At 40.9% G+C, this 18,488-nt stretch overlaps 1 protein-coding gene across 1 annotated transcript in view; it reads left to right on the top strand.

Annotated features, from left to right (window-relative positions):
- The first annotated feature begins 1,826 nt into the window (after positions 1-1,826).
- Positions 1,827-18,488, top strand: part of AR (androgen receptor) — a 204,443-nt gene continuing 187,781 nt past the window's right edge. Inside the window, exon 1 of the mRNA XM_018043830.1 lies at positions 1,827-3,456. Within this exon, the coding sequence (XP_017899319.1) occupies positions 1,928-3,456 (1,529 nt within the window). The 5' untranslated portion in view covers positions 1,827-1,927. The remainder of the gene's footprint in view (positions 3,457-18,488) is intronic.

Genomic DNA, 18,488 nt, shown 5'->3' with positions numbered 1-18,488 from the left:
TGGATGAGTGAGAAGTGTGTGCTTAGAAGTAACTCTAGACAGGCAAAAAGGACGAGAAGAGGGTAGAGATTACCTTTGGTTCCCAGGCAGAGGGTTCCTAGAGCAACTGATACCACCCCATAAGGCCCAATCTACCCCTATGGAGAAATCTGAAAGGTTTCAACAAGTACAGGCTGACTTGGCCATCATAGCTAGTTCCTCAGTTTATAGGAGACCTCCTATTTGCACTTCTTGGTGGGCCTGACTTGGCCATCATAGCTAGTTCCTCAGTTTATAGGAGACCTCCTATTTGCACTTCTTGGTGGGCCTGCCCTGAACATAGTCGCTCACTGAAGGAGATCCTCCTCGTATTTCCTCTATACTTCTATCTCCCTTTCCCACTCCCTCCGCCCCCACACGTGCACAGGGTCTGTTTTGAGATTGGACTTCAGAACCAAATCTGGTAAATGCTGGCCTCTGAGAGCTCAGTGGCCCTGTCTTCAAAATAAAGCTCCAAATTAAAGCTTAAAGAGTCAGCCCAGTCGCTTAAAATCTGGTCCAGAAAAGCAAGAGATAATCGGGGAGCTGGGGTCCTCCTAGGCTAGACCAATCATTTTCTGCCCTCACCCACGCTGCGCCAGCACTTGTTTCTCCAAAGCCACCCGGCTTTCCTGCGCGTTCAGGGGAGGGGAGAAAAGGAAAGGGGAGGGGAGGAAGAAAGGAGGTGGGAAGGCAAGGAGGCAGGCCCGGCGGGGGCGGGACCCGACTAGCAAACTGTTGCATTTGCTCTCCACCTCCCAGCACCCTCTCCGAGATCCCAGGGAGCCAGTGTGCCGCGAGCGCCGGAGGGTCCGGAGCAAGCCTGGAGGCAGAACCAGCGACCGAGGGAAAGCGAACGAGCTAGCTGCTTCCGTGCGGGACAGGAGCCTAAGGGACGCACCGCGTCAACCCCAGCGGGCTCTGGCGACAGCCAACGCCTCTTGCACCGCGGCGGCTTCTAAGTCGCCGCCCCGGAGCTGCCCTTTCTTCTTCGGTGAAGTTTTTAAAAGCTGCTAGAGACTCGGAAGAAGCAAGGAAAGTGCCGGGTAGGACTGACGGCTGCCTTTGTCCTCCTCCCCTCCCCCTGCCCCCCCCCCCAGGGTCTCCTCTACGGCTGCTGCCTCTGTCTGTTCCTCTCAGCCCCCTCAACCTCCCCCGCCCCCCGCTTCCAGTCAGTCCCGCGCGGCCAGCCCGAGTTTGCAGAGAGGTAACTCCCTTTGGCTGCGAGCGGGCGAGCTAGCTGCACGTTGCAAAGACGACTCTGGGGTGCCAGGAGACCTGGGAGCTGCTTCAGCGCTGCAGTCAGAATCTGGCTGGTTAGGCGGCGCGCAAGTCAGACCCCCTGGTTCCTCTTACTCCCTTTCCACCTCCCCTGCACGCTGCTCCTCCTTCCCACCAGTTTGTGTGGCCAGAGATCAAACGATGAAAAGGCAGTCAGGACTTCAGTAGCCAACCCCCCCGCAAAAATAAAAAAGAAAGAAAAGGGACAAAACATAACAAAGCCCCAACCAAAACCAAACAAACGAAACCCAACAACAAAGCCCAAAATAAACCAAAGAGAAAATAACCAGGCTCCTATTTGCACCTGCTTCAGTGGATAACAAATTCAGAAGGCGGAGGGTCCCCCCTACCTTCAAGAAGCATCTTTTGCCTCTACCCTACAAGTATTCAGGAACAGATTGTGAGCCTACCAGGAAAGATCGTGTTCAGCGCGTGTTTCCTCTGCACTATACTTTGAGGCTGTCAGAACGCTTTGGAGAGCTTATTCCTGCAAGTTTCCTTACCAGGAGCTTCCCGCAGGTGGGCAACTAGCTGCAGCAACTACGCACTGCAGCCTGTTGAACTCTTCTCAGCAAGAAAAGGGGAGCAGGATAAAGGAATTAGGTGAAAGATTGAGCCAAGCTTCAGGATGGAAGTGCAGTTAGGGCTGGGGAGGGTCTACCCCCGGCCACCGTCCAAGACCTATCGAGGAGCTTTCCAGAACCTGTTTCAGAGTGTATGCGAAGTGATCCAGAACCCGCTTCCCCGGCACCCTGAGGCCTCGAGCGCAGCACCTCCCGGCGCCCGTTTGCAGCAGCAGCAGGAGACCAGTCCACGGCGGCAGCAGCAACAGCAGCAGCAGAGAGAGGATGGCTCTCCCCAAGTCCAGAGCAGAGGCCCCACAGGCTACCTGGCCCTGGAAGAGGAACAGCAGCCTTCACAACATCACTCAGCCCCCGAGGGTCACCCGGAGAGTGGCTGCGTCCCAGAGCCCAGAGCTGCCTCGGCTGCCGGCAAGGGGCTGCAGCAGCCGCCGCCAGCACCTCTGGATGAGGATGACTCAGCTGCCCCATCCACGTTGTCCCTGCTGGGCCCCACTTTCCCCGGTTTAAGCAGCTGCTCCACCGATCTTAAAGACATCCTGAGCGAGGCTGGCACCATGCAACTTCTTCAGCAGCAGCAACAGCAGCAGCAGGAGGCGGTATCCGAAGGCAGCAGCGGGAGAGCGAGGGAGGCCACTGGGGCTCCCATCTCTTCCAAGGACAGTTACCTAGGAGGCAGTTCGACCATCTCGGACAGCGCCAAGGAGTTGTGTAAGGCAGTGTCGGTGTCCATGGGCTTGGGTGTGGAGGCATTGGAGCATCTGAGCCCTGGGGAGCAGCTTAGGGGGGATTGCATGTACGCCCCGCTCCTGGGAGGTCCACCAGCCGCGGTGCGTCCCACTCCTTGTGCCCCCTTGGCTGAATGCAAAGGTTCTCTGCTGGATGATGGCCCGAGCAAGGGCACTGAAGAGACTGCTGAGTATTCCCCTTTCAAGGCAGGTTACACCAAAGGTCTGGACACTGACAGCCTGGGCTGCTCTGGCAGCGGCGAAGCAGGGGGCTCTGGAACACTTGAGCTGCCATCCACCCTGTCTCTCTACAAGTCTGGAGCACTGGACGAGGTAGCAGCTTATCAGACTCGCGACTACTACAACTTTCCGCTAGCCCTGGCCGGGCCGCCGCCCCCTCCACCACCTCCCCATCCGCATGCCCGCATTAAGCTGGAGAACCCGCTGGACTACGGCAGCGCCTGGGCGGCCGCTGCAGCGCAGTGCCGCTATGGGGACCTGGCGAGCCTGCATGGCGGGGGTGCAGCAGGACCGGGCTCAGGCTCACCCTCAGCCGCCGCCTCCTCTTCCTGGCACACTCTCTTCACGGCCGAAGAAGGCCAGCTGTATGGGCCAGCTGTATGTGGCGGAGGCGGGGGCGGCAGTGCCGGCGAGGCAGGGGCTGCAGCCCCATACGGCTACACTCGGCCACCTCAGGGGCTGGCGAGCCAAGAAGGTGACTTCTCCCCACCCGATGTGTGGTATCCCGGCGGCGTGGTGAGCAGAGTGCCCTATCCAAGTCCCAGTTGTGTCAAAAGCGAAATGGGCCCCTGGATGGAGAACTATTCTGGACCTTATGGGGACATGCGGTAAGTCTCTCCTCCTAAAAATGTTTTTAAGCCTAGAGTCAGCCCTCTCCTCCCCTCGCGAACATTCTGTTCCTGGGCGAGCTTAACAGAGTTTCACAGAAAGGGCCTCTGTAAATCTGGAGCCTTCCCTGGACTCTTGGCGTACCAAAGATTGACCTTTGCTCTCTGAACCCCAACTGTGTGCCCCAGCCCACACCGCTGTGAGTCCTGGATGCTGGTGCAAGCCTTTCTAGATTCCTTGACTTGACAACTCTCTACTAAGCCTCCTAAAATCTTCCCTGACACTTGTTACTCCATTTCCTGCCGGCTCCAAATTTAAATCCAGTTCCAAGGGCCATTTTATGAAATAAACCCTTTTAAGCCCTCCACTAATTTTCCTCTCCCCTCCCCCAATCAGAGACCCTAGACAAGAAATGTGGGCACTTTCTCCTCTTATGGTCTGTTAGGGTTTGCCCCTCCAGCTTGTCTTGGCAGGTTAGAGGCAAAATGACTGGCCCAAGCTTTTCTCAACCCGCTTCCTCCAAAGAGATGAAAGGAAGAATGGGATTATGGGAACAAGGTGGTCTCTGGGTTGGGAGGCCCACTGTGTGGGAAGAAGAGGTGAAGTCCCTTTGCTGGCAACAAGGAGGACTTGCCCCAGGGTTGGAGGTCAGGAGACAGACTCCAACCAGGCACAATTAGAGCAGGCAAAGGTAGGGGAAAACCAAATGACAAATTTCCTCATAAACGATGGGTAAGATTTACCCTCACAGTTTGACTATGTTGGAACTAGATGGAAGAGTTGGATTTCTCTTGTAAAGTGTTTATTTTCTGTATGGATTACAAAAAATCCACAATTCATACTTTGAGTTTGCATCAGATCTATAAGGAAGAGAATGTTCTTTTAATGAACAATTTAACCAGACTTGAGTCTGACTTACAAAAGTGTTGAGGGAAAAGTTTAAAAGGATTTCCTGCTATTGCAGTGTGCTCAGAAATCTGCTTTTGTGAAGGGAAATATTCTTCACTGTATTCCTTCATTTTAAGGATATACTTGCATTTTAAAACATAATAACAAATTGGGTAAGACCTGTTAAGGATCTGTGAGCCTTACTCTTGCCCAAGAGTTTTAATTAGGATATGAAAAAAGTGGCAGTCAGTTTCATCTTGCCTGTTAAAGTTTCTTCCTTACTACAACTGAGCTTTTTGGAGACCAAGAAGCTTTTTTAATTTTATAAAAAATTAAAGATTTTTTCCTGAGCAAACTAAGATATTAGTTTATCTCTGTGAGGGAGGGAATATTAACTGGAGAACTAACTCCTCAGAATTTCTGGGTGTTGATGTCTTATGGACTTGAGTCTTGTTCCGAGTTTCTGTAGCTATTTTCTTTACCTGTGACATTTTCAGTTTATTAGCCTTTAGCATGTTTGTTTGGAGACTTAAACCAACAGCTTGCTTCCTTTCACTGATGCTTCTGTTCTTGGAAGATTGATAGCGCAATGTTAGAAAAGAAAGAGGAGAATAGGATTTCATAAAATATTATTTCCTGGGCTAGTGAAGAAACAGCTTCTAACCAGGCTTTGCATTTTTTAGGTTTTTAAGGTTTGGCTTACAAGATTTTCAAAGGGTTCATTTATATTCTCAGTCTTCAAAAATTTTTTTTGCAAAGTGGGCATACTGTGGGACAAAAGGTCTTCATTTTATAAGAACAGATTCACTTGCTAGAGTATTTACCTACCCCCCCCCCAACTGCCCCAAGGCTGTTGCTTGTCGGCAGAGCTTTCTTTTTAATGTCAACGGTTTGTTTGCTTTGTTTTGTTTTTGGCGGGGCGGGGGAGGGGGTGGAATGTATAAGGTGCTTCATGACTTGCCTAGTCACTGGAACCCGTCCCTTTTCTGTATGCCTCCCACAACATCCAAGTAAGTAACTCAACTAACAGGGAGAATATGAATGATTCCATGTTAAGGGATGTGTGTGTTTTCAAAGGCATAACCTGAAATTTTCAGAAAGTGGCTATAGAGAGTTTTTAAAAAGTTCTTCCCATCAGGTGTGCAGTAAGCTAGGTGATTTTATCTCAGATCTTCATGGAAAAACTTCTCTATTTCTAAAACCTGCATAAATTAATGACCTCAAATCGTGAGAAATCAGTAGTAACCTAAGAAAGCACAAGATTATTTATTCTCTCCTGGTTTGTGATTGCTGCATTGGTTATAGGAGTCTAGTAAGAGGTAAAACTGGTGTTTCTGTCTTGTGAGTTGACAAAGATTTTTCATTTGTAAGATATAGAAAATCCTCAAATTGGGTTTTTGAAAATTTATCAATTTTATCATAATTCAACCAGCCCCAATCCAAAAGTTGATATTTTTTACTTTCTCTTTCTCTCTAACATTTTATAGGGCACAATTTGGTGAAGGGAAGGAATTTTTCTTAAGTCAAAGCTGGAGCTTCCACTCTCTTTGTATTACATACATTATATGCCATCTTTCAGTTAAAAATCTCAACATTCTAGAGACTTTCAATAATATGTTGGATTCCTCCCTTTTCCAATTGTGTGTGAACTTCTGGAATAATTCTGTGTTCTTATATATCTACAATGTTTCTGTCAAGAGGAGAAAGGTCTTAGATGGTCCCTTTTTAAAAAATATATATATATATATATATATATATATATATATTAGCATGTGGTTTGAGCTGCGGAAGGAATAATAAAAAGTGATAGGGTTGGTATGAAACCCTGATAATATTTTATGAAGTTGTCTTCTTTCAGAGATCAAACAAGACTACAACTTTGTTAATTGACCACTGTCTCACTTGACAGAAGTAAGGCCCTTTATATCCCAGCAAATAGCATAATAATATGACAAATATTTATTCTTGGAGATGAAACCAAGGGAAGCCTATGTAGGAATTAAAGTTGGGGTTTAAATAAATTATCCAGATGCAAAAAGAACGTTTTAATTTTTCTGTTGATAATTTGTTCTGGTCTTCATAATAGGTAGAATTTTAGTAATGCTTTAAAACTGGCAAATCCTGCCTTTCTCCATTAGTTATTTCAAAAGAGGTCATTTTATTAATTCCCCTTTCTATCTACTTTCCTCCCTGCAGTTATCAAGCAGCTTTTTTTTGCAAGGAGCAGTTTGTCTGTTTGGTAAATCTGAGTTTTGCTTTGGGAATGACGCTATCTGTCTATAGACCTTCAGAAGGGTCAATATGTTGGGAAGAAGCATCCTTTCTTCATAGTCAGCAAATAACTGGTGAGATCTCTCTGGGTACCAGTAATCAGAACTCAAGCACCAGATAGTCACACAGGGTGGTACCCCATTTAGAAATATGTTCAAGATGTAGTGATAGAATTCTCTTAGTTGTCTACAGAGTATCTCAGCTCTGCCGAAGGTTAACATCAGTGAGAGATATTTTTGAAAAAGCTTTCCAGTTGCAGGGTCACTTAAGGGTGCTTTCTTGCCAGTGTTAATTTTATGTCGTGAGACTTCCATTCTTTTTGAGCTGTAAACTTGGATATTAATATATTTAATTTGCTGGCACATATGATTTTCTTTTAAAATGTTTCCCCCACCCTCACCCCAGTGGTAATCTTCTTATCCGGTATACATATGTGCATTTAAACCAAACAAGTCTTTGGTCTCCTGACTCTTATTTGTACTGTGTCTGCTCTTGGTGGAATTATGTGAGTTGGAGTTAGGGACATGGGCAATTTTACTATTATTGATATTTATGGTGATATCAAGACCGCCGGTTTCATTCGGAACTCTGCTAAGCAGGGAGCAGAACACTGGCTCAGTGTGGTAAGGAAGGAGCTTATTTTATAACCAGACCTGAAATCATGATTCTGAAAAAATAGAGAGCAAATAAAAATCAAGTTTTGTGAGGTTGGTTGGAGAGGGAAAAGGAAACCTCTCCCCACCCACTACCTCCACCATTTTCTCTTTGTCTGCAGCCTCCTTAAGTGCTGCCTGTCCCTGATTTTCTTTCATTCTACTCCTTTCATGCTTTTGACATTGAAATATAGACTCTTCTTTCTACTTTTCAGGATATTTTTCTTATTATACCTGTGGCATGCTCCTAAAGAATATTTTTTAATCTAGAGAGTAGCAGATCAGATCAACCCCAGCACCTTTCTTTTAAGACTAGATGACTTGAGGAGATTGCAAAATGAATTACCTTGAGGTTAGAGCCTAATTCAACAGTTGCTGAGGGAGCTGAACTAGATGCTTGAGGACTTGGTGATTTAATGAAGAAATTTGCTGGCTGCTCTTTGTCTTTTGTTCCCAGTCTCTGTCTACTGGCTATTTTGGCAACCTTTTCTCAAAACTTGAGAAAAATTGGACCTTCCCACCTCTGAAACAGGTCTGTGTGGGTCAGATTTCTGCAGGGCTTTCACACGCCAACACCTAATCTGTATGTGATGGTGCTTGCTAAAGGTGTCCGGCAGGGATAATGTGGTGAAGCTATATGTAAATTAATCATTTAAAACAAAGAAAGGTATTAATAAAGTAATCTGCCACAGAATTTGCCTGCCAGCGTTACATCAAGTTCTGAAATGTTGAACTCAAGAGTAAGTTACTGTCATCCGAGACATAAAGTTGACCTTTTCCCCCCTCATTGCTTGTAAAACTCCATACAGTTATCAGTACTTATTGGATTTTGTGATATTGAAGAGAATTATGAAATCTCACATTTATATAGCACTTTTTTCAGAGAAAAGACCCAGCATCTTCCAGTTTATAAACTAGCACTCATGTAAGTTTGAGTAAGCCAGAAAGGTGCTTAGTGAACATCCCTTTATTAGTTGAGGGAGTAGAATTTGTTGCATTTTCTATAACATTTGTTTATCATGTGGATAAACCTCTTTAGAGTGACACTTCCCAACTTTTTTTCTTAAAGTTTCCCACTTGACAGATATTTTTACTCAGTAAAGTCTACATTTGGTGGCTGCTGCATAGAGATTTATGTCCAATTTCTGTGTTTTATGCATAATTTCTTGCACACTCATGAGTGTTGCCATCCCTTCTCTCTCACACCGGTTCCCGCTGCCATCTGACAGGGCAGAGCAGTGGTGAGAGTGGCTAATCTGGACAAGCATATGCTGGTTACTTGAGAATGCTGCCAATTTAGATCATGCAGTACTTGAGTTTTATTTTTTTAATCAACATCTTTATTGAGACGTAATTCACAATAAATAATGTAATTCACCCAAGTATATAGTTCAGTGGGGTTTTTTTTTTATATTCAGAGTTGGGCAACCATCACCACAATCAATTTTAGAACATTTCAGTCATTTACCAGTCAAACCCCACCCTAACCATGAGCAACTATCAACCAGTTGTCTACTTTCACTCTCTATGGGTTTGGTTACATTTCTTACAAATGGAACCATGTAGTACTTAGTATTTTGTGACTAGTTTCATGTAGAATAAATATTTCAATGTTAACCTATGTTGAAGCACATCTCAATACTTTCCATTTTATGCATGTACCATACTATCTATGATGGACATTAGAGTTGTTTCCACATTTTGACTATTATGAATAATACTGCTATGAACATTTATGTACAAGTTTCTTTTTGTGAACAAGTTTTTAATTCTTTTGGCTATATACCTAGGAGTAAAGTTTCTGGCTAATATGATAACTCTTTGTTTAACCTTTTGAGACTCTCCCAAACTGTCTTCAAAAGTGGCTATACCATTTTACAATCTCATCAGCAATGTATGAGGGTCCAATTTCTCCACATGTTGCCAATTATTGTTATTTTTCAAACTTTAAACTTTTTACTTTGTATTGAGGTATAGCCAATTAACAAATATGTGGTGGTTTCAGGTGAATAGTGAAGGAGAATAGAGAATAGGGAAGTGAATAGATACATGTGTATATATGTATTATCCCCCATATATTCTCTGGATATATGCCCAGAAGTGGGATTGCAGGGTCATATGGTAGCTCTATTTTTAGTTTTTTAAAGAGCTTCCATGCTGTTCTCCATAGTGGCTGTACCAACTAACATTCCCACCAACAGTGTGGGAGAGTTCCCTTCTCTCCACACCCTCTCCAGCATTTGTTTGTGGATTTTTTGATGATAGCTTTTCTGGTTGGTGTGAGGTGATATCTCATTGTAGTTTTGATTTACATTTCTCTAATAACTAATGATTTTGAACATCTTTTCATGTACCTGGTCATCTGTATGTTTTCTTTGAAGAAGTGTCTATTCAGGTCTTCTGCTCATTTTTTGAGTGGGTTGTTGGTTTTGATGCTGTTAAGCATCCTGAGCTGTTTGTAATTTTGGAGACTAATCCCTTATCGGTCACATCATTTGCATTTATTTTCTTCCAATCTGTGGGTTATCTTTGCATTTTGTTTATTGTTTCCTTTGCTGTGCAAAAGTTTCTGAGTTTAAGTAGGTACCAATTTTTTAATTTTTGTCTTTATTTTCATTATTCTGGTAGATGGATCATAAAAGATGTTGTTGTGCTTTATAAATGTCAGTGTTCTACCTATGTTTTCCTCTAGAAGTTTTATAGTGTCCAGTCTCACGTTTAAATCTTTAATCCATTTTGAGCTTTTTTTTGTGTGTATATGGAGTTAAAGAATTATCTAATTTCATTTTTTACATTTGGCTGTCCAGTTTTCCCAGCACCATTTGCTGAAGAGACTGTGTTTCCAATATTGTGTAGTCTTGCCTCTTTTGTCATAGATTAATTGACCATAGGTGTATGGGCTTATTTCTGGGAGTTACTGTCTTTTTAATCCCTGTGTGAAGTGGATGTCAAGAAGTATCTCCGAGTGGCTTTGATTTGCATTTCATAATGACTAATAATATTCTAATAATATTAGGCATCTTTTTATGTGCATATTGACTGTATATACTCTTGTTTTTGGTCACTTTTAATTAGATTATTTGTCTTACTCTTATTGAGTTGTAAGGGTTTAAAAATATATATTCTAGATACAAATCCTGTAACAGACTATGATCTGTGAATATTTTATCATATATGTTCATTGTCTTTTCACTTTCTTGATGGTATTCATTAAAGAACACACAAACTTCTGAAGCCCAACCTATTTTTTTGTATGTAGCTTATGATTTTTGTATCATGCCTAAGAAGGCTTTGCTTAATCCAAGGTCACAAAGATTTACACTGAGGTTTCCTTCTAAAGAGTTTTATAGTTTTGGCTGTTAAATTTAGGTTTTTGTTCACTTCTGACTTAATTTTTAATGTAAATATCTAGTCACTACAGCACCATTTGTTGAATCTTTCCTTATGTAACTATCTTGGCACCCTTTGTGTAAAATCAGTTGACTGTAAATGTGAAAGTTTATTTCTGGACTGTGGGCTATATTACATTGATCCTATACCAATACCACAGTGTCTTAATTACTGTAAGTTTTTAATAAGTTTTGAAATTAGTAAGTGTGAGTCTTCTAATTTTATTATTCTTTTTCAAGATTGTTTTTGAATACTGTGAATTTTTAAAAATTTCTCTATGAGTTTTAGGATCAGCTTGTCAATTTCTACAGAAGTCATTTGGGATTCTAATAGAAGAGGCCAATAGAAGAGGTAGATAAATTTGGGAAATGTTGCATCTCCACATGAAGTCTCCTGATCCATGGCCACAGAATGTCTTTCCATTTATTTATGTCATCTTCACTTTTTTCAACAATGTTTTGCAGTTTTAAGAGTATAAATATTGCACTTCTTTTGTTTAGTTAATTCCTCAATATTTTAATTTTTGATGCTATTATGAATACAATTTTCTTAGTACCTTTTAAATTGTTCATTGCCAATGTATAGAAATATAATTGATTTTTTGAAAATTGATTTTATATATTGCAAGCTCCCTGAAACTACCTGAGTTTTGAATACCTCTAGGATTTAAGAGGCAAAAGGTTTCTGTTGCTGTGCTGAAAATTAAAGCATACTTTGTTTCATCTGGTATGAAGGATGCATAAGGACACTGTTCTCAACTTTCCTCAACTGTGAATTAGAATCTAAAATTTTCAGGTCATTAGAGAACAGTAGGAAAGGAACATATTAATAAGGTTTATGCAGTTAGTAGTTCTCTTTTTTGTATTTGGATTTGGGAACTACTAGCATTTGGATTTGGAGAAGGCAATGGCACCCCACTCCAGAACTCTTGCCTGGAAAATCCCATGGATGGAGGGGCCTGGTGGGCTGCAATCCATGGGGTCGCAAAGAGTCGGACACGACTGAGCGACTTCACTTTCACTTTTCACTCTCATGAATTGGAGAAGGAAATGGCAACCCACTCCAGCGTTCTTGCCTGGAGAATCCCAGGGACGGGGGAGCCTGGTGGGCTGCCATCTATGGGGTGGCACAGAGTCGGACACGGCTGAAGCGACTTAGCAGCAGCAGCAGCATTTGGATTTGGGAACTACAAGCAAGGGGGTGAGGAATAATAATTTCTATGCAGAAAACTAACATGAAGAGGTAACAGATGCAAACTAAACCAAAGAAATCACTAGCTAACTATATTTGGCTTATGTTTGAGTTTGTGTATTTATATATTTATATGTTGTCCCTTAGATGAAGTAAATGCCACCACTCCTTCTGGTGTGTATTTGTAGATGAAGAAGTGATTCATTTACTCTCATATAATTTGGACTTTTTTTCAGGAATGCACTCCATAACCATAACTAAGAGATAAAATTTACCTATAAAGGGATTGAACTTTGGTCTCATTAACACTCTGGGCTAAGGGTCATAACTAATCAGCTATAGCTATTGTGTCCTGAAAATGGTAAGTAAACTGCAGGCCACTTAAGAAGAGGTCCTATTGTGACCTAGTTGTCTTTAGAGATGACCTTAATAAACTGATTTTAAAAAGTATTCATCAATCAACTACTTTTCATTAAACACCTGCTATATGCCCATCTGTGTACTAGTTGGAGATCATGGTAAAGGGAACATAATTCAGTGAGAATCTCAAGATTGCTGCCCTCAAGGAGTTTATAGCTATTAAAACCAAAACAAAGAATAGCAACCCATGATACCAGTATGATGAGATGTTGGATTATGTGTTGTGTATTTTTTGAATGTAAATATTCAAAAAAGAAATGGATCGCCATAGGTGGAAGTGGTTAACAGTATTATCTGTCATTGCTTCTTATCCTATATGAATTAGGTTGGGATATGGTTAAACTCAAGCAATAATTATAGATCTTGATGGATATTTCAGATACCAGAAGGTAGTATTTCTGGAAAGACAATGGTGAGTGAACTGGAGTAAAGGGTTGGAATCTATTTCTGTTTTTTCAATAGTGCCACACCAGTCAAAGTTATTTACTAGTTTCTTTCTCATTTTGGGCTATTTTGTTGCACTTGCTGAGAACATGTTTTAATGTCTCTAACTGTAATATATTAGGAATTAATTAAAATTGAGGGTGATGAAAAGGTCTAACTTTGGCATGAGAGGCAATAAAGATGCCCAGTGTGGTGATCAGATCAAGAATTATTATTCGGTTCTCAAGTTTCACATTGATCATGGTGGCTTGCTTTGAGGTTCTGTAGAAATGGAGTTTCAGGGTACTGGTTAAGGGAGGGAAGCAAGAAGTACAAATCAAACAATTCTGGGAGTAAGGGGAATATGAAATTTTTTTTAATAAGGCTTTTGCTAAATCAGATGATGTAGTTTTAAACTGACACGCTTCTTAATTATGGGTTTTGTTTTCTGCAAGTTGAGTAGTTTCTTGCTTGTGGAAGTGTAGTCCCACTATCTGGACGCTTGGGGGACTGCAAGTGTCCTGTGACAGATTTTCCCTGGAAACAGTTGGACTCCTTTGGTGGATTCAGCATATCACAGGAAAACTTGAGCCAGAACCTCCTGGTACCAGACAATAAATAAGCTACAGTGGTACTTATTATTTAATTTGGGATGTTCTTTTCCAAAGTACAAAACATTTTAGTAGCACTATTTAACTCCTGTCACCTTTCTCTGAATGTGGAACAGGAAGTAGTGACAATGGACATATTCCAGTAACATTTCACAGTCTACAGAATGGTTTCATATTCCATTATTGCATTTCATTCTCATTTCTATCCTATACAAGGAGTCAGATTTACTTTATTTTAATACTCTTCATGCTATTATAATTCTATCATTCCCATTGCAAATATTATGTTCAGAGAAGTTAAGTAACATGTCTAAAGTCAAACAGCTGCAAGGTAGCAGAGCCAGGATTTTGGCCCCACTCTTTGTTCCTCAAATCAAGTGTTCCTTTTTTTTCTACCACACAGATTGCTCACCTCATAGATAGGAAATAGGAGAGTCAGAGAGGCAAAATAACTTTAACTAGTATCACTAGAAATTCGTGAAGCTCGTAAGGCTCCTGGGTCTTTTATCCACTTGCTGGACTGATGGTTTGGGTTGTGTGGGCATTCAAGTCGCTGACAGTCTTGCCATCCTACTTTATAGACCGCATTATTTGACAAATACTTACTGAGCTTTTTATATATCAAATTCTACACTAGGCACCATTGACACAACAATGAACAAGGCAGATGAAAATTCCTCCCATCATGGAGTTTACAAATTAGTGAGAGGAGACATGTAGAATATATCTGATGGTGATAAATGTCATGAAGAATAATTTAGCAGAGTGTGGGGAACATATAATGATAGTGGAAAGAACTATTTTACATTTCTTAGTTAGAAAAGGCCTTACTGAGAAGGTGATATTTAAGCAGTGACCTGAAGGGAATTAGGAAGTGAGCCATAGGGATATTTGAAATTAGAACATTCCAGGCATAGGAAACCACAAGTAGAAAAGGCCAGAGGCAGGAGCATACTTTGTATGATGGAGAGTAGCATAGAGGCCTGGATGGAAGTTTAAGTACTAGAAAGTGATGAGATGAGATCAGAGTTAATGAGCGATTTCTCAGGTCTTATTTAGGACTTCAGTTTTTACTCTGACATGGGGAGTCATTGGAAGGTTTTGAGTAGAGGCATAACATGAACTGACTAATACTTTAACAGATCCCCTTCTTCAAAATATCTACCATTCTTTGATATTTTATACATTTGTTTGTTTACTTATTGTCCCTGTGGAGAAAATACCGAAAGAATGAAGGGGAAGCAAGGAGACGAGGTTGCTGCAGTGATCCAGGTGAGAGATTATGGTGGCTTAGACCAGAGATTATTGGTAGAGGAGTTGAGACACTGGATTCTTGATTGGTCTTCATGGTAGAGCCTACAGTATTTACTAACAGATTAGATACTCATTGTGAGAAAAAGAGAAAAGTCAATGCTGATTGTCAAGCTTTTAATCTGAGCACTTTGAAAAATGTGACTACCATTTACTGAGATGATGCAGATTGTAGGTAAAGCCACTGTATGTGTGTGTTGGTGGGGTAGGAATCAAGAAGTTGATTTTTGATGTACAAAGTTTGAGTTATTTGGTGAACATCCTATTGTCTTCTTTTCAGTTTTCATGCAGTGCCCTTATCTTTCTGCTTCTCAAGAAAATTAAAAGAGATCTTAGAAATCATCTTTTTGGTGATGGACAGGGAAGCCTGGCATGCTGCAGTCCATGGGGTTGCAAAGAGTTGGACACAACTGAACGACTGAACTGAACTGAACTAGAGATCACCTAGACCTTTGTTGCCCCCTCCCTTCTCCCTTTTACTTTATACAGGGCTAGAGAGGAGTGGAGTCTTGTCTAGGGTGAAACAACAAGCTGGCAGGATAACTAGATCACAGACTCAGTTTTCCTGGATTCTAGCTTGGTCCTTTAATAAGTGTTATTCTGAGACCTCATTTTGGTTGATACAGTGAGTTTCTTCTCCTTGCCCAAATGTTACACCAGGTAATTAAACTAAATAATGAATAAAACCTAGAACATCACACAAGTTGGCTGCTGCCTCCAATCAAACCAAAATATTGCTATTATGTTTTTATTGAACCACATGTGAAAATAATTTATCTATGGTAAACACAGTAAGCAGATTTTAAAGGTATTTGAACTTTGATCTGAGATGAAACTTACAGAGATCTGGAACATAAATGGCCTGAGATTGTAGGATATTAGAATTTATTAAACATGGGAGGCCATCTTGTCCAGTTTGGTCATTTTATGAATGAGGTTCCTGAGGCATAGAGATGGGAAATAATTGACCAAAGTCACACAGAAAGCTCATTTCTTTGCTCAGAATCTATTAGGGTTGGCTGTCTGTTGCTTCTTTGGAAAATTCTATGTTGGAAAAGTGCTTACACACTCAGAACAAAGAATTATAATAGCAATAATAATGATAGTGCTTACTATGTGCCAAATTTTGGAGGCTTACATGGGTTAACTAATTCTCACAAAAACCTTGGCAAATAAGCTCAGAGAGGTTAAGTGACTTGCCCAAAGGTCATGCAGCTAGGGGTTAGCAGAAGTCTGGCTTGTAACTGTGAGGTTCTAACTACTGTTTAGTACTAACAGCTTCTCAAATTAGCTAGTCATTCACCTCAACTATCACAAGAGACTGGTGACTTGTCATTATGCACTGACCCTATTATAGTCTGCTGATCCTCATGGAATAGCTAAGTCCTGGAGATTAAAGTGGAGGTGGAGGGACATAAAGAGGGTGATGGAAAGGGGCTAATCATTTATAATAGGGATTGGAAAGCAAAACAATAGAAATTAATGAAAAAGCTCAAGGTGGTTAAAAATCTCAGAACCTACTAGAAACCTGGACAATTCAATGCCTGCTTAAATAGGAGAGAATCTGATGTAAGAAAAATAAAATAGTTGATTTTTTGAAGTCAGGAGCTCTTTAATGTGTTTTACATGTGTTGATTCATATAATTCTCAAAATAACTTTCTGAAGTAAGTATGATTATCATTGTCATATTACTGGTGAATGAATAGGAACAGAACAATTAAGTAACATGCCCAAGGGTATAGAACACGTAAGTAAAGGAGCCTATATTAGAAGATAGGTAGCTCAGCTCCAAATTTATATAATTTTTTACTACATTTAGGGAAATGAGTGCTAGTCATATTATAAAATTTTTTAATGCAGAAACATTGTGCCTGAGCTTTAAACATTTGAGCAACTCGTCCTTAGAATACATTAGCTTCTTTTAAGGACTTTTAGGAGGAAAGATACTTGTCCAATGGTACATGGTAAGTAATTAGGGGAACCAGAGCTTAAAGTTGAGACTCCTGACTGCCAAACCTCTTTGCATTTTATCACTCTGTTTCCATTTTCGGGCTGATTTGTCTCCCTCTATTCTACCTTCTGTATTGCCCTGCTTCTCACCTTTCTTTAAAAATTAACTTTCTGCATCAGCAAGATTGGACAGAGAATAGGGAGAATGATCAGAATTCATGTCCTACCAGACATTGGACAAAAGGAACAAAAGCATCAGGAAAAAATGTCAGCACATGGAATTTGCCCTAAGTAAGAAAAGGAACTTCCCAGTATGAAAAAAAATGCTACCTCTGTTCTTTTAGCCCAAATGGCTTGTGCAGGATCCCATAGGAAATCATGAATGTAGTTGTCAGGTGACTTTTGTTACCGCGGAGATGAAAGAAGGATACTGTGAATGTCTGCTTCTCTCCAGATTTTTTTTAAAGGAAAATACAACTTTCCCACTCGTATAAATGACAACCAGTTAGGTATTTCTCTTGAAAATTAGCGTTACATAAGAGAAAGCATCTTTCCAAAAGTGTCTTATTGGTCCCCTTCTCTGAAGCATTGACCAACTTCTAATTAGGTGATGAGATCGCATAAACTGAGAGTTGGGAGTAAGATGGAAATTCTTGATATTTAACGTTTGGGTACAGATAAGATTCCAAAACATATTTTGAGTCTGTTTACCTATCCCTCTTTCCCTTTCATTTTTGTTTAAAAATACAAAGGTTAGCAAGTGGGTAGTCTGTTGGAGTTTCCAGTTGTTCACTTGAAAGATTTGTTTAATTAGCCCTTTAAGTAAAAAAGACCAAGTTAGACTGAGATATTTAAGTCATCAACTACTTAACTACTTAACCACAAACCTTAACCATACTCATATTTTCATGCTGTTTGCTTTGGACACCTGCTAAGCCTTGCTGAGGTGCTAGATTGAGTTGAAATATTCTATCATCAAAGATGACCCCACAGTGTCTGGGAAAAACTACACTGGATGCTTTGGGGATTAAGGTGGTGAAATGATGTGTTGTTGTTTCCCAAAGCTTTCTCTGTCATTCCCCCTCCCTGAGTTCCAGTTTTTATCACCTTTTGCCTTGACTAGTGCAGCAACCTCATGCATGCTCTCCTTAGTCCTCTGTGCTGCTCTCTGATTCATATTGTATTCATCCTACCAGGTTAACCTTCTCAAAGTTCAGTTATAACATTGTTAGTATCTTCCTTTAAACATCCATTAGTCTATAAGCTCCTTGAGGGTTAGAACTCTGTTTATCTCTGTATTCTCAACACTTAGCACAGAGGAAATCTTGCTGAGAAGTTATGCAATGCATGTTTGAAATTGCAGCTCCTCTCCATTTGCTTATAGGTTAAAATACAGATGCTTTAAGTCTGGTGTTCAAAGCTTTTCATGATCTGGATTGCTTTTCTAGCCTCAATTCTTATAATTCCCCTGCAAAAATCTTTTAACTCCAGCCAAATAGATCTGTCACCTTAAACCATCCTCACTCTTTTTTTTTTTTTTGAATTTTTTGTTTTTCCTTTTATTCCTTTGGCCTTGAAGGCTATCCCAACTCTAATACTATCCATTCTTCTAGCCTTAGCTCAGAAACAGTGTCATATGAGATGAAACTTCTCATCCCATAATCCATTGAGAATGTTATCTATATGACATAATATGGTTAAAAGAACATAGGCTTCAGTTTTCTTCACCTGTAAACTAAGACTCAAAATGTGTAAATTATAAGACTTTTGTGAGGAGAGAATCAGATGACATGGGGGAGGTCAAGTGTAAGTCAATAACTAGTGCTTACTATCTTGTAGATTCAGCCCTTTTTCCCTTCTCCATTGATATGGTACTCAGTTCTTAAATTATAATTATTTTTGTGCTTCTCATATATCTTTTC

This window comes from Capra hircus (genome assembly GCF_001704415.2).
Source record: "Capra hircus breed San Clemente chromosome X unlocalized genomic scaffold, ASM170441v1, whole genome shotgun sequence".
Taxonomy (NCBI): domain Eukaryota; kingdom Metazoa; phylum Chordata; class Mammalia; order Artiodactyla; family Bovidae; genus Capra; species Capra hircus.
This window is presented reverse-complemented; position numbering and strand designations above follow the sequence as displayed.